The following is a 15,510-nucleotide window of genomic DNA, read 5'->3' as shown; positions in this document are numbered from 1 at the left end:
CTTGTTTTTTGGTATATTACAAAAGTTCAATTTAAAACTGATTCATAAAACGATTTATTGGCATTGAAAAGTCCTAAATAATTGGTATATTGGTCAAAATAATATAAAAAGGCCCATAATATATATTTGTTCTTATTTTTGCTGCATTCTATCATGCATCCATATGAAATAAAAGTTGATAGTGTAATTGGAATGGAAACAGTACCTTTCTTTATTATTATTTAAAGGTCTGAAGCGTTTTTGCTTATGAATATACACAGTAAAGGGAATAACAATAAGACATTTTATGAGTTGTTTGATTTCGAAAATAAAGCAATGCCTATCAGTGTAGACATATAATTAAAAGTCAATTAAAATTAATATATTATACGGTAATAACGGTACATAAGTTAGAGCTTTTTTTTAGCTCATTATAGAAAAAGTACAAGCATCAGTGATAAAGGCCAGGAGGTCTAAAAATACGGTGGAAGTCTTTCGCGATTGGTCAGTCTGAGGCATTGCGTCACCATCAGCTGACTGAAGTGGGCGGGGTCTTTCCAGACGATACAGGAAGTGTTATGATTATACACATAAAGCTTTGTATTCCACGATGTCTAAATATGACGAATATATTTAAGAGAATTACACCAAAGCGTCGTTGAAAGCGTAAAGCACTGCGGTGAAATCAGGTAGGAAAGCTATTTTACATTCATTCAAGACTAATCTTACTGTCATTGTTTTTAGCTGGTTGGCCTGTCAATAATGGTGCCACCAGACTCATTTAAGTCAAAGTTAAAGTTTAAAGTGTCGTAGCTTATTTACATATAATGCGTATTAATGTACAGCTATATATATATATAATTACATATAGAGGCCCTTAAAAAGTATTTAGACAATTTACCAACATTTAAAATGCATATCAATGAATTAAAAAACAAAATATCAAACCAAGTGGCATTTATTTTATGTTAAACAACAACAACACCTTTACAAGTTCTGAGAAAAGACCCTGAAGCATTTATTAGCATTTTACAGTAACACTTGATTTCATATCTAATGCAATGGCTTTCAGACATTTTAAAGTGTCCAAATCATTTTTGAAACCCCTGGCTTGCAATATCAATCATTAACCTTACAATAGAAATAACTCCACCCAAAGTAAGGAGCTTCATCATTAGTCAGCCCCAGTGCAGTGAGACTGAGTGTCTTATTGTTCTGCAGGCAGGAGACAGCATGTCTGAGAACAGTGACTCCAGTCTGACGTCTGAGGAGAGGGTCCGCGCTCTCACTAAACTGGGCAGCTCTGTGGACGTCAGCGAGGATGTGCCGCCCCGCAGATACTTCCGCTCAGGGATGGAAATCATCCGAATGGCCTGCATCTATGCAGAGGAGGGGAATGTCGAGCATGCATTTATTCTTTACAATAAGTACATCACGTAAGTACAGCCAGAACAAGCGGAAAGTGCCAATTGCCTGACAGTTTGGTTATTGATTCCACATATCAGATTCATTATACTGTTCTCCTGATGTAAGAAAAAAAAAAAAGGTGATTTCCATTAGCACAGTACAAAATAATCCCAAAAACTCTCTGTCAAGTTCTTTTGAAATGCTCAATCATCATGATAAAATATTGATCTTTAACCTCAGGAGGTCAAACTAAATTTATTTCTATTTATTTTATATTTTGAGTTGCAGTTTTTTGCAAACATTTTACTAAAATCTAGAATGTCTAAATACAGTTTTAAACCCTGACTTAAGTGGTTTTGTTATTTGCTAGACATACATTTCTTCATATGCTACAAATAAACATTCAATAAACATCACAATTAAATGGATTAAAAATAACGTTAATATAAATGATAAATATTATATATATATATATATATATATATATATATATATATATATATAATATATATTATTTGAAAAATATTTTGAAAATATAAAATAATTTTCATGCGTTTTACTTCTCTTCTCCTTAGGATGTTTATTGAAAAACCTGCAAGACATCGAGAATATAAAAAGTCAACATTCTTGAGAAGAGAGAAACTAAATTTAGGCCGTCTAAATACAGTTTAAACCCATGATTTGAGTGATTTGTTATTTACTAAAAATATGTTTCTTTGTATACTAGAAATAAATTAATAAACATCAAAATGAAATAGATTAAAAATAATATTAACAATAACAATAAATGTTATATTATAATAGATTATATATAAATAATAAATATCTATAAAAGAATAATGTTTTTTTTTAATCATAAAAACGATATTTTGAAATAATTAAATAATGTATTTTACTTCCTTTTAGGTTGTTTATTGAAAAACTTCCTAGACATCGGGATTATAAAACAGCCAACATTCCTGAGAAGAAGGAAACGATGAGGGTGAGATTTTTTTTAAAAAAATGTAAAGCTTCATGTGAGAGAATTTCCCTAGCTAACTAACATCTCTTTTTTTCCTTCCACAGAAATTAAAGGAAATCGCCTTCCCGAAAGCTGAGGAACTGAAAAAGTTGCTTCTCAAGCAGTACGATAAAGAGCATGCCGAATATCTTGTCCAAAAGGTGGGTTCATTACAGTTACAGTTACATTTACGGGCAGGTTTTTCTTAAATTACACCTGCGAACTAATTCAGATGTGTTTTTATTGACGAGTGTGTGAACCCTTTCAGAGAGCAGAGGACGAGGCCCGGGCTCGAGAAGTGTCCAGGCAGCAGGAGCTGGAGGCCGAGCGCCAGAGACAGGCCGAGCTGCAGGAGCGTCAGCGCGAGAGGCAGCAGCTCAGCGCCTTTGAGGAGATGATCCGCAGGCAGGAGCTTGAGAAGGAGCGCCAGCGCATAGTGCAGGAGTTCAGCGTCCCGGTGTCACCCATCTCTCCGCGAGATCTCCTGGTGCCTGACGTACCGGGACCTCCACAGGCCTCGTTTTCACCACTGACGCCCCCCGGAGGAACCCCAAACCACGTCTCTCCGAGCTCAGGCCTCCCGGCGTTTGACCGCTCGTTGAAGCCTAGCGTTCCAGTCAGTGCAGGACACAGTGAGAGCTCTCAGTTTGCACTTCCTTATTCATCACTTCACATGTGGCGGTACTATTACTCTGTTGTCCTGTCATTAGGTTGAGATTATATGTGTGTGTGTGTTGCCTTAGGTGTGTTGGTAAACGGTTTGCGGCAGCTCTCTGTCCCCGCCGAGCTGTGCCAAAGGTTTTTAAAGCTAGCAGACGCCAACACAGCGCGAGCGGTGGAGACCTGCGGGATTCTCTGTGGCAAGCTGGTACGTGCAAAACATTTTCAGACGCAAAGTAATATAGTTCTGGTTAGGTCAATCTCACAAAAGCATGTCTGGCTTATATTTCACCCCAAAATTTAAGGGAAAATATCTATATATTTTAAATAAAGAAAATAAAGCCTAATTTTATGACATTATGATTTTTTTATACATATATTTTCATTACAATAAGAAGATTTTACCCCAAGTTGTTTACGTTGTAATCTGGATATTCTTCAATAATAACACTTTACATTAAGGTTTCATTTGTTAACATTAGTTAGCTAAGAATGAACAATACTTCTACATCATTTATTATCTTAGTTAATGATATTCTCAACATTTACTACTACATTTTTAAGATTCAATGTTGTACCTGTTAACATTAGTTAATGCACTGTGAACTAAGATGACATTTTTATTAACTAACATTAACAAAGGTTAATAAATGCTGTAAAAATAAATTGCTCATTTTTAGTTTGTTAGTTCATGCATTAACTAATGTTGACAAATGAGACCTTCATTTTTTAATAAAGTAAAACATTACTGTAATACAATAATTTTTAATTAACAGTGTAATTTAGAGATAATGCTGCCATGATGTATTAATAATTTAGCATTTAAATAAAATACTATATGTAATAATAATATATCTAAGCACATTTTTATTGTAACATACATTTTATATTATTATTATTATTAAATTGTATTCATACAATGGTAGTGTTTGTCTTTAATTTATTAGTTAATTTAAATAAGAAATAATAATATATATATATATATATATATATATATATATATATATATATATATAAAAGTGGAGAACTTTTTTTTTTCCTTAAATTTTTCTGGAAACTGATAAAAAAAATCAGGATTCTTTGATGAATAGAAAGTTCGAAAGAATTTTCAGCATTTATTTGAAATTGAAATCGTTTGTAACATTATAAATGTCTTTACCGTCACTTCTGGTCAATTTAATGCATTCTTGCTGAATAAAGGTATTAATTTCTTTCAAAAAGCAAAAAAATCTTTCTTACAGCAAACTTTTAAACGGTAGTGTACATAAAACTCACATAATACCTCTTGAATATAATTTAATTTGGGCAAACTGCAATCTTAATAAATCTGTTGTATTATGAGTAAAGCACAAAGCAGTGTGCTTGTGTTCGCAGATGAAGAACGCCTTCACGGTGACACACGTGATCGTGCCCAAGCAGAGTGGAGGACCAGATTACTGTGACACGGAGAACGAGGAGGAGCTTTTCCTGATCCAGGATCAGAACGATCTCATTACACTGGGCTGGATTCATGTATGGAGTTTTCCTTACTGAAAGCATGACTTATAATATGACAATTATGTAGCTTGTCAATAATCAATCTCTCTTTTTCTATTCTGTAAGACCCATCCGACCCAGACGGCCTTTTTATCCAGTGTGGACATGCACACACATTGCTCTTATCAGATGATGCTTCCAGAGTCTATAGCCATTGTGTGCTCACCTAAATTTAACGAGTATGTTTTCAGCTATACGTTGTGCTAGTTATTTTGGGTGATAGTTAGCAGGGAAAATGGAGCAATAACAGTCTGATAACATGTGCTCCAGGACGGGCTACTTTCGGCTGACAGACAACGGGATGGATGAGATCTCTTCCTGCAAACAAAGAGGATTCCACCCGCATCCAAAGGAGCCGCCCCTGTTCTCCGTGAGTAATGCCTTATTAGTGAGTGAAACCAGGGGTTTTCAAACTGGGCTTCAGGGAGTGCTAGGGGAAAAGTGGAAAAGTATAAAGAAAAACAGTGTACTTTTTTTTTTAAATAACTAAATAATAAAAATAACTCAATAAAATAATCGAAAATAAAACACTGATTAAAACAAATAAATTTAATTTAATAAATAAAACATCTAAGTAAATAATACAGTACAGCAGTAATATAGTAAAAAAAAAAAAAAACGTAATAATGTAACAATACAAACTAAATATTTTTCTTATACTATTTTAAGTATATGAAAACCTTTCTATTAATAGAAATAAAGCAGTTTTTTGACTGTACAAAAGCATACTTTTTTTTTTTTTTGCAGATATTTAGAAAACATGCTAAGTTCACCTCCTCGTTTCTCTGAAAAACAATGCTACTGCCAGTTTTTATTACTTTGAATTGTGCGTTCTGTGTCAGAACGTCTGTTTTTGTTTTGGTCTGTGTGATCTCGCCCACTGCCAATAGTAAACTTACCACGTACAGGTGAAACTCGAAAAATTTGAATATCGTGCAAAAGTTAATTTATTTTATAGGCTTGAAATATCTCACTTTGCATGTAATGAGTCTATATAATATATTAGTTTCACCTTTTAAGTTGAATTACTGAAATAAATGAACTTTTGCACGATATTCAAATTTTTTGAGTTTCACCTGTAGTATTTCAACACCCTGGGTTCCCAGTTGGTGGAAATTACAGCATATAGAACCCAGCAAACAAACTAGGTCAGAGGTCGCAGATTCCACCTGACCTAAAATGCCTCGGCATCCATCTAAAAAGGCTGTTGCATTTTGTCAAACTGGCGGGATGAGCGTGGAGTCTGAGGAGGACAGCCAGGAAAGACAACTCTCCAATATTTTGAATTTGGACTGCAGACCATACCTATTTCAACCACTGTATTACATACAGCACCTTTAACTGGAAAGAAAACAGAACAATTTAAAAAAAATTAAAAATATTTAAATCTATTAAAACGAAATTACAAAAAATTCAACTACAATTAACAAGAAAACTAAAAATATAAAGATAAAGCTAATTCAAAATATTATAAAGCCATAATAAAAAACTAAAAGAACACTACACTAGGGTAGTATGTGATTTCTGATGCATGTCGCTGTATCAAGTTCCCGCCCATTCTCAATCACAAGCACAGCTGTCAGTCATGACGTAACAACCCATTTTTCAAGCATCAAATAACTAACTAAAAATAAACTTACTGGAAAGACGAACACCTCAACATACATCTGTGTGTTAATGGGATTTTTTTTAGTTTGGCTCGGACCTATACTGCAGCCAGCCACCAGGGGGCGTGTGTCCAAGCACCATGTTTTCGGCTGCGTCAAAAATCGCACACTATATAGTAGCTGAAAAACATGTAACAAAAAAAGTATGTCCGAATTCACAGTAGTAGTAGTAGAGTAGTACCCGGATGACCTACTTCTTCTGGCGAGATTCTGAAGTGTGCAAATGATGGACACTTTACTATCCCATGAGGCCACGGGAGAGGATTTGTGAATGGCAGGAAAGCAACGCACCTGATGCTGGCAGCTCACATGACAGTGACAACATGGCAGATGTAGTATGTCCGGATCACATACTACTACACATTATAGAACATGTTTTTTACAGGTCTTTAAGTAATTACTAAAATAAGTACCTACTCAAAAGAGCATGTGATTTCGGACGCAGCCCTGCCCATCCATCTAAAAGATTGAAAACCCCTGATTTAAGAAACCTCTAAACATTGAACTTCACTACTTAATTCATTTTGAATGATCTAACTGTGTCCTCCGCCATATTGTATGTGCACCATATTGTATGTTTTGTGTCTGTTTTGTGTTCAGGCTAGTCAACACGTCATCATCACAGACGGAAGTGTGGCCATGCTGGATTTGCGGTGATGTCATCGCTGCTGCTTTGAAACATGTGCCTTTGCTCTTGACCTCACAGTGACCGATAAGCTTGCCAAGGAGCTTCTAACGGGTCAAAAAAAGTCCAGCGCCGATCATTGCTACACTTGGCCTCTATTATCGTGTCTTAGCAGTCTGTATTCATTGGATTAATTCCCGAAAAATAATTTCCAAATGTGACCAATAAAAGCTTAAAGTTGAGGTGCGTAATTTTTAAAACCGGCAGCATCAAGCGTGTTTGCATAAATAAAGATAAGATCTCATGAAAGCATAACAGAAAAATAGAAATGCATGGCTTCTGTGAGCTTCCATTTATTTAAAAAAGGTTAATTCTGTTTGATGTTGTAAAAATTACACACTTCACCTAAAACGTTTTAGTATTCACTTCACAACAAAAAGTTTTACAGTACAAATATCTAAACATTCTTAAAATCAAGAAACATTTACTTGTGTAACCCCCATTGACAGATATTCTTGTTTTAAGCATAAACTCGCTCGATTTTGATAAAGTTTTCAGAAAACAAGATGTATCTAAAGTCATTTTCGTTCTCAAATAAAAGTATCTTGATTTATGAATTACTGTTTATATTAATGTAAAGGAAAACAAGACAAAATACCAAGGATTTTTTTTTCTCACTTATGCCGTCCACTTAATAGTGTACTACTGTTATATTTGATTTAAATATGCAGTTGTTTTAGTTCTGCCTCTGTTCATACTGGAAATGATTCAGACCTTTATGTTGGTCATATGCCATTGCAACCAGTTTCAGACAGACCGGCTTCTGTATTTACCTTAACACATGGCAATGAATCATTCAGACTGTTAAAGATCCAAAAATGAAAATTGTGTCATCATTTACTCACCCTCATGTTGTTCCAAGCCTGTATGAGTTTCTCTCTTCTGCTGAACACAAAGGAAGATATTTTGAAGAATGTTTGTAACCAAACAGTTGACGGTAGCCATTAACTTCAATAGTATTGAAGTCAATGGGGTTTGGTTACAAACATTCTTCAAAATATCTTCCTTTGTGTTCAGCAGAATAAAGACCTTGAGGGTGAGTTTTCATTTTTGAGTGAAATATCCCTTTAACACGATGGAAGATGTAAATAGGGAGCAAAAACATTAATTGTCATGTTCTTTCAGCCAGACTATTCTCTGTTGCTTTCCATAACATATTGTTGTTGGACTTTTTATTTTGTATGTCATTTTCAAAAGGTTCATTTGAAGGTTCTGAAGCTTTGCATCTTTTACTAGTTAAATCAATGCAAACATATCTTCTTGTGAAATATTATCTATTAAGGCAAGAGACACTACAAGGAAAACCATTGTCAGTAGAATTGGTCAGTTTTGAGATTTTGGGCTATTTTACTTCCTTTATATACCAGTGAAAAGATTGCATTTAAAATACACATTTAGGTGTTTACTTTATAACACTTGCCCCTGGTTTCACAGACAAAGCTTAAGCTAGTCTGGGACTAAAATGCATGTTTGAGCTGGTTTAAATTAAAGCAACTTACACTGATATATCTTAAAATATGTAAGTGCCATTGTTTTGTCTCAAAATGCACACCAGTTTTCTAAGGCGCATTTATAAAAACTACTTAAATGTCCTGATTGAACTAAGGCCTAATCCTGGCTTAATTTAAGCTCTGTCTGTGAAACCAGGCCTTAATATGTCAACAAAATGAAACATGGATTGGGTTTATCCAACGTTCAGATTTCTGTTCTGGAAATGTATGCAAATATGTGTATATTTAATTATATAATGGCTCATTTTCATATTTAAACATAACATTTCAGAAATACAAAACGGTTGTTTTAATGTACTGTGATTAATCCACTGTGGTGATATCTATTAGTGAAAATATTTACCCTTTCACATCACCTGTGGTGTTTTTTGCCTTAAGTTGTATTAAAGGCTTTGAAAACTAGCATTCTTTTTATTTCACTTATGGACTGAAAATAAATAATATGTTTATTGCTTAACAACGTTCACTGTGGGGGTGTACTATTAATAAATATGTGTACTAGAAATTGGAAGCTAGCTACTTAAAGGGAAAGTTCACCTAAAAATGAAAACGTTGTCATCATTTACTCACCCTCAAGTTGCTCCAAACCTGTATGAGTTTCTTTCTTCTGTTGAACCCAAAAGAAGATATTTAAAAGAATGTTGGTAATAAAACAGTTGACGGTAGTAAATGACTTCCATAGTATAAAAAATACTTGCATTGGCTACCATCAACTGTCTGGTTACCAGAATTCTTCAAAATATCTTCTTTTGTGTTCAGTGGAAGAAAGAAACTCAAGGTTTGGAACAACTTGAGGGACCAGGGTGAGTAAATGATGACAGAATTTTCATTTTTGGGTGAACTAATCCCTTACATCGAAGTTCATGCAAATGCGGTCGCTAGTCAAATGGGTGGCGATAGAGAGTCTCTGGTTCTTTGTTCAGTGGAAATAATGCGAAGGCGAAGAAGATTCTGTTCCTGCGTGCGATGTGACGACGTTCACTTGTTATTAAATGGATTTTCGTTATTATTCTTGATTAAGTCATTGTAAACACCAACATTTACCGCGAGCTATTGATATAATAGTCAAAGACATCGCAATGGTATTCAATTAGAGAAAAAAACGAATACTTAGCATAGAGGCTAACGTAAACAACGTCTTGCGTAATTGTGCTTAAGCTCACTGTAAAATAAGAGTTTCATCTATTAAAATAGAAATATGGAAGAGTCCAAAGAGAAAGCTTTGAGTCTGATGTCTGGTATTACCACAGTGGCTGTCAGGAAACCTGTAGAAGAGACTGAGAGGCCGAAGAGAAAGATTCTCGATGAAGATCGATATATAGAGGTAGGACCTAACGTTACTGTTATACTGTTAACAGATACTGTTAAGATATACTGTTATTATATACAACGGATGCTCTGAAATAATTCATAGTATTATACTTAATAGTTTAATAATTCTTTGAATTATACAGTTTAAATGTCAGTGTGGAGTTTAGTTTTGAAATGTGTGTTTTGAACTGGTAACCATCAACACCATTTAAATAGTTTACACAAAATACCAAACCCCCAGCAACAGCAGCTTGAGCTCCATGTGTCTCCTGTAAACACACTTATATCTGCATAGATTCTTCTGTCTTGATTTGCTAATGACACATATATCTGTCACAATTTCTTCTGAAGAGTTTGGAGAAGATCATCCAGAGGGACTTTTTCCCAGATGTCTCCAAACTTCAAGCGCAGAAGGATTATCTGGAGGCGGAGGAGAACGGAGATCTGGAGCGGATGAGAGAGATAGCCATCAAATACGGGGCTGCGATGGCTAAATACACCCCACGCACCTATGTGCCCCGTGAGTGACATTTCTTACTGTGCATGGTTGATTATTAATGATAATCACTACTGAGTTTTGCACATCATCTGACTCATCATTTTATTCCTATTTAGACGTGACACCGTCAATATTTGAGACCCCAGATGGCCGAAGTGCATCTCCTTCGTCTTCACATGGCAAACACAGATCAGCAAAAGAGGATGGTAAGTGACTGCAAATTCTGCTGAACACAGAACAAGATATTTTGAAGAATGTTGGTAACCAAACAGTTGACAGGTATGAAAGCGAGGCTGTGAGGGATAGACTTGACGTGTTTTCAGTGGCATCTGCTATATAAAAAAAGCTCCTAGATCACTTATAATTTTCTGTCTAGTTTTTTTGTCTACTGAAATTTCTTGGAAATATATTTTTGCAGTGTTTTGTCTGTAGAAAAATGAATAAACAACAGCACAACACAACCCAATACCACATCCCTCACAACCTGTAAATGATGACAGAATTACATTGTTTTTGGGTGAACTATCCCTTTAAGTACATTAAAATGTAATGTATATATGTGTGTGTGTGTGTGTGTATATATATATATATATATATATATATATATATATATAAACCAAGCAAATTATATATGAATAAACTCTTCTGTAAAAACCTTCAGAACTTAGACAGGAATAAACTGTAAACTTTGGTGTTTGTAAGTGGTACTGAAGTGATTTCTGGCTGAGTGCATAAGAAAAAAAAAACTCATTTTGAGAAAACAGCATTTATTTCTATATATATAATAGTGAGATTTCAAAAATGCTTCTTTTTGATCATTTTAAAGCTATATGAGATATGCAACAGTCCTTCTTTGTTATTTTTATGGAAAAGATGGTGAAAAGGTCCTTCCGTCCCTGGACCATTTTCTTGCTAAAAACACGAGTGAGGACAACGCGTCCTTTGAGCAGATAATGGAGCTTGCGGAGGACAAGAACAAGCTGAGGCATTCGTGGCTCTATGAGGCGGAGAATGAATTCAAAGAGGTACAACAGCACTGCATAATGCATATCATTGAGTTTTGTGTCATTGAGTCTTGTTTGAGTTCTGATGATGCTTATTGTCCTGTCGTTTGAAGAGGCATGAGCAGAACCTCGCTCTCCCATCCTCGGAGCAGCAGGCGCTGGAGTGCACCAAGGCAGGACTGGAAACATGGCAGTACAAGGCCAAAAATGCACTCATGTACTATCCTGACGGTAAGGTTTTCCATTGAGGAGCCCCATAAGTTTATCATTGTATTTTCTCAACTATGAATACCATGATAAAGAGTAGGCCTGGGTAGTATTTTGAATAAAAAAAAATGTTTTATTCATTTAATTATTATCAATGTTAAAAACAGTTATGATGCTTAGCATTTTCGTGGAAAATCAACAGTGGTCGATTTTTTTTACAGGATTCTTTGATAATAATAATTCATTACATTTAAGTAGCGCTTTTCTCTGCACTCAAATTGCTTATTGAAGTTCAAAAGAACAGCATTTTATTTGAAATAGAAATATTTTGTAACATAAATCCCTCTACTGACACTCCTGATCAATTTAATGTGTCGCGTCTTTGCTGAATAAAAGTATTGATTTCATTCAAAAAAATTAAATATTACTCACCCCAAACATTTGAACTAATATATATATATATATATAGAGAGAGAGAGTTTGATATATACAGTTTGATATATACTGTATATATATATATATATATATATATATATATATATATATATATATATATATATATATATATATATATATATATATATATATATATATATTTCATTTTTTAAATTAAGCTAATAGGCAAGGAGCCATACAGTAAAATGCCTGTTTCTTTTGTTCCCCAAAAGGTGAAAGAGATGACACACTGTTCAAGAAGCCACGGGAGGTCCTGTACCAGAACACACGGTTTGATATCGACCCCTTCAGTAAAGCCCTGAACAAATCCCAAATCCAGCAAGCTGCTGCACTCAATGCACAGGTAACACTGATTTCTGCATCTCATTGGTCAGCTTCAGATCATAAAAACACTTTCATGAAAAATGACTAAACGAATTGCGTATTTCTCTTCTTTGCCTTCTGTGTAGTTTAAACAAGGCAAGGTTGGTCCGGACGGCAAAGATCTCCTGGCTCATGAATCCCCCAAAGTAAATGGTTACGGATTTGAGGGAGAAGCCTCCCCTGCTCCTGGTGAGTAAAGCGAGAGGATACTATTTTTATTTATTAGTTGGTTGATTGATATCAGCTCATCAATAAAATTTTTTTGTAGTTTTATAAAGAAATGTATTGCTTATGCACATATACAAGTACACGTGTCATGTTTTTCTGAATGTCTTGTTTGTTCTTAAGGTGTTGCAGAGTCTCCGCTGATGACGTGGGGTGAGATCGAAAGCACCCCGTTTCGTTTGGACGGCTCAGAAACACCCCTTGTGGAGAGAAGTCACGGCCCATCGTTCAAGGTTCAGTTCATTTCTAGCTAGCAAACAGAAATGGCTGTTTCATGCACTTGTGTATATAAACACAATATTTTAGTGTTATTGATCCTCAATTAAAAAAAAACAAAAAACAATAAAAACATAAAATTTACTGTCTAACATTTCAGTAAAAATGCTGAATGCTTATTTGTATGGATGTTTTCTAGATTCCAGAGCCTGGGAGAAGAGAGCGTTTGGGACTGAAAATGGCCAATGAGGCTGCGGCCAAAAACAGAGCTAAGAAACAGGAGGCGCTGCGCAAAGTCACTGAAAACCTTGCCAGGTAAAGAAAAAGTATTGAGGCATATAGTCTGAGACTGTAAAAACTGCTTATATTTTACCTTTGTTTCTAGTTTAATCAGCTTTTTTTTATTACAAATTATCAGTGTAACAATACGCCTTTGATGTTCCCAGAGTGTGTATGTAAAGTTTTAGCTCAAAATACCCCACAGATCATTTTTTACAGCATGTTAAAAATGTCCCTTTTTGAGGGTGAGCAAAAACGCGTCATTTTGTGTGTCCCTTTAAACGCAAATGAGCTTCTGCTCCCGGCACAGGGGGCGGAGCTTCAACTGCTTGTGTGTTAGCAAATCCTATTAACTCTTCTCAACATGGACTCACCCCCTTTGTTGTTTGTTCCCAGGGGCAGGGTTTATGTAAATTTTAGGGTTAGTGATGAAGCTTGTGTAGTCCCTACCAGCCGTTTGTTGTAGTCCTTAAAAAATGATTTCTTTAAAAGCAAATATCTCCCTTTGCTTTGAACTTTGAGCATTGTAACATTGCAGATGTTGTTTACGCTCAAACAGCAACATTACACACTAGCTAAAGTTAAAAAAGTAAAATCATAATCAACCACCCCTTTAAGGTCCTTGCACACGGAGTCCGAAATTTTCGCACGTTAAAGAATAAATACGACCCCACGACGTTGCGTCATCACGTGGTTTACACACTGCCTCCAAAACTTTTGTCCGTCATAAAAAAATTCGAAGCAAGCATTTTGAGAGGGGTTTAGACAATTCAGAGCCACCGAATGACGAATACGAAAAAACGCATACGAAAATTTGGAGCTCAGTGTGCAAGGACCTTAACTTCCTACATAGGTTTGTAACATGATTGCATAATATGGTCTTCATTGGCTGCCCGTAAACAATGTCTACATTTTTTCTGATCATTTATACGTATTACTCTTTTCCAGCCTCACTCCGAAGGGACTGAGCCCCGCAGCGCTGTCTCCCGCCCTCCAGCGTCTAGTAAACAAATCGTCCAGTAAATACACAGATAAAGCCCTGAGGGCCAGCTACACCCCATCACCTGCGCACAGAGGTGTCGGCTCGAAGACTCCTCTCGGAGGCCTGACCGCTTCCTCCATCACACCAACACCCGGAAAAGCCATAACACCGGCCGCCCAGGACCCGGCCTCCATCACAGACAACCTCCTACAGCTGCCCAAGCGGAGGAAAGCCGCAGATTACTTCTGAAACTAAACACTTCACAAAGACATGGGCAGGGTTTCATATTTATTCTTTTTTTTTATTATTACTTCTTTCTTTTAAAAAACTGTGAATCTGAATTAATCATCGGAGTTTCAGATATCTTCTTTTTTAGACTGCCTACAACTTCAAACATGTACAGTTTTTACGCTTTTTTTTTTTTTGCTTTATATTTTTAATTTAGCTAGCTAGCATATATGTCGTTTTTCAGCATCATCCACATCAATTGATTCTTGCGTGAATCAGACTTTCATTTGATCCACAAGTGCTCCAGAACTTTACTGCTCTTGATTTGTTGTCAGTGCTCCTAAATTTTGTGCATCTTTTATGATGTTGAAGACTTGCACGATCTCAGGGGCACAATAAAGAGGAGTTCTACAGTTTAACCTTTCAACGTCCTTATTTACATGATCCATTTGTTGAACCCATCTTTGGGTGTGAGGCTGGACTCGTACACTATACATCGAGATAGACTGACTCCCTTAATGAAGTTACTCTCTGTGATTGCAGTGTTTGACAGAAGAAAGGAAATCATGTGTTTTTGTACATATCCTTTCACAGCACGCAAAGGTGGCAGAGCACTATTTTATTAGCCGAAGCTTCTGATTTGTCTGGGAACTGCCAGTGTTGCATAGATCATACTGACACGTTTAAAGCCGGGAGGAAACACTTCATTTATTACATGACACACTGCAAATGAGCCTCATTAAGGCAGGACTCACCTATTATATGATGTCTAGACAGACTCTCCTTATTCTCACAGTTTTTGACTGCATTACACCTCAGTGTTTGACAGGAGAAAGAATCATGTCTTTTTGTAGATATCTTTTCACAGCTAACAAGAGGATGAAGAACAGGGCGTTAATAGTGTCTGTGGAGAACTTCTATCTAAGAGGAACGGTGTGAAGAAAGACTCTCATGGCTCCACGAAATCCACACCAAACTCGGCTTCTATGTGTACATCCAAATAGACATTGAAGCAAAAGAGATCAATAAAACATTTAAAGCAAGTAATGTGATATTATGTGTTGTTCAGTGATTTATACATTGCATTCTGATATCTCAAGCTAAGTTAATATAATTGGTCCCAAATTAAATAACTCTTTGAGTGAAAAGATTTTTCCATATTTTCTCTTTTTTTCAATAAGTCTCTTATACTCACCAAGACTGGCATTTATTTAATCAAAAATACAGCATAAAAAAAGTAATATTGTGAAATATCATTACAGTTTTAATGAACTGTTTTCTATTTGAATATAATG

At 35.6% G+C, this 15,510-nt stretch overlaps 2 protein-coding genes across 4 annotated transcripts; both read left to right on the top strand.

Moving 5' to 3' along the window:
• Positions 1 to 510: 510 nt before the first annotated feature.
• On the top strand, positions 511 to 8,900 carry stambpa (STAM binding protein a). 2 transcript variants are annotated; one of them, XR_014029297.1, is made up of 11 exons: positions 515 to 668; positions 1,201 to 1,415; positions 2,293 to 2,368; positions 2,452 to 2,547; positions 2,655 to 3,018; positions 3,130 to 3,254; positions 4,421 to 4,558; positions 4,649 to 4,761; positions 4,853 to 4,952; positions 6,850 to 7,799; positions 7,952 to 8,900. XR_014029297.1 is itself a non-coding variant. In XM_081354717.1 (10 exons), exons 2-10 carry the CDS (start codon positions 1,213 to 1,215, stop codon positions 6,904 to 6,906), a joined length of 1,272 nt encoding a protein of 423 aa, XP_081210843.1. In that variant the 5' UTR covers positions 511 to 668; positions 1,201 to 1,212; the 3' UTR covers positions 6,907 to 8,900. The 2 variants fall into 2 exon arrangements, 1 of the variants encoding a protein (XP_081210843.1); XM_081354717.1 differs by having other exon boundaries at positions 511 to 668; positions 6,850 to 8,900.
• A 148-nt stretch (positions 8,901 to 9,048) lies between these two features.
• On the top strand, positions 9,049 to 15,372 carry ess2 (ess-2 splicing factor homolog). 2 transcript variants are annotated; one of them, XM_081354716.1, is made up of 11 exons: positions 9,049 to 9,248; positions 9,696 to 9,769; positions 10,108 to 10,276; positions 10,372 to 10,461; positions 11,129 to 11,280; positions 11,373 to 11,490; positions 12,135 to 12,265; positions 12,372 to 12,474; positions 12,634 to 12,743; positions 12,926 to 13,041; positions 13,954 to 15,372. In XM_081354716.1, the coding sequence occupies exons 3-11, from the start codon at positions 10,210 to 10,212 to the stop codon at positions 14,234 to 14,236; spliced, it is 1,170 nt and encodes a 389-aa protein (XP_081210842.1). In that variant the 5' UTR covers positions 9,049 to 9,248; positions 9,696 to 9,769; positions 10,108 to 10,209; the 3' UTR covers positions 14,237 to 15,372. The 2 variants fall into 2 exon arrangements, with proteins under 2 accessions (XP_081210842.1, XP_081210841.1); XM_081354715.1 differs by lacking the exon at positions 9,049 to 9,248 and having other exon boundaries at positions 9,363 to 9,769.
• Positions 15,373 to 15,510: the final 138 nt, after the last annotated feature.

This window comes from Scardinius erythrophthalmus (assembly GCF_964197995.2).
Source record: "Scardinius erythrophthalmus genome assembly, chromosome: 23".
Lineage (NCBI taxonomy): Eukaryota > Metazoa > Chordata > Actinopteri > Cypriniformes > Leuciscidae > Scardinius > Scardinius erythrophthalmus.
The sequence above is the reverse complement of the archived record's forward strand: the minus strand, read 5'-3'. Positions and strand labels throughout refer to the sequence as shown.

Coding starts and splice junctions, on each gene's coding strand:
- stambpa (XM_081354717.1), top strand. CDS start 1,213: ATGTCTGAGAACAGTGACTCCAGTCTGACGTCTGAGGAGAGGGTCCGC. Junction 1,416..2,292: donor CTTTACAATAAGTACATCAC/GTAAGTACAGCC, acceptor ACTTCCTTTTAG/GTTGTTTATTGAAAAACTTC. Junction 2,548..2,654: donor CCGAATATCTTGTCCAAAAG/GTGGGTTCATTA, acceptor GAACCCTTTCAG/AGAGCAGAGGACGAGGCCCG.
- ess2 (XM_081354715.1), top strand. CDS start 9,644: ATGGAAGAGTCCAAAGAGAAAGCTTTGAGTCTGATGTCTGGTATTACC. Junction 9,770..10,107: donor ATGAAGATCGATATATAGAG/GTAGGACCTAAC, acceptor TTTCTTCTGAAG/AGTTTGGAGAAGATCATCCA. Junction 13,042..13,953: donor GTCACTGAAAACCTTGCCAG/GTAAAGAAAAAG, acceptor ACTCTTTTCCAG/CCTCACTCCGAAGGGACTGA.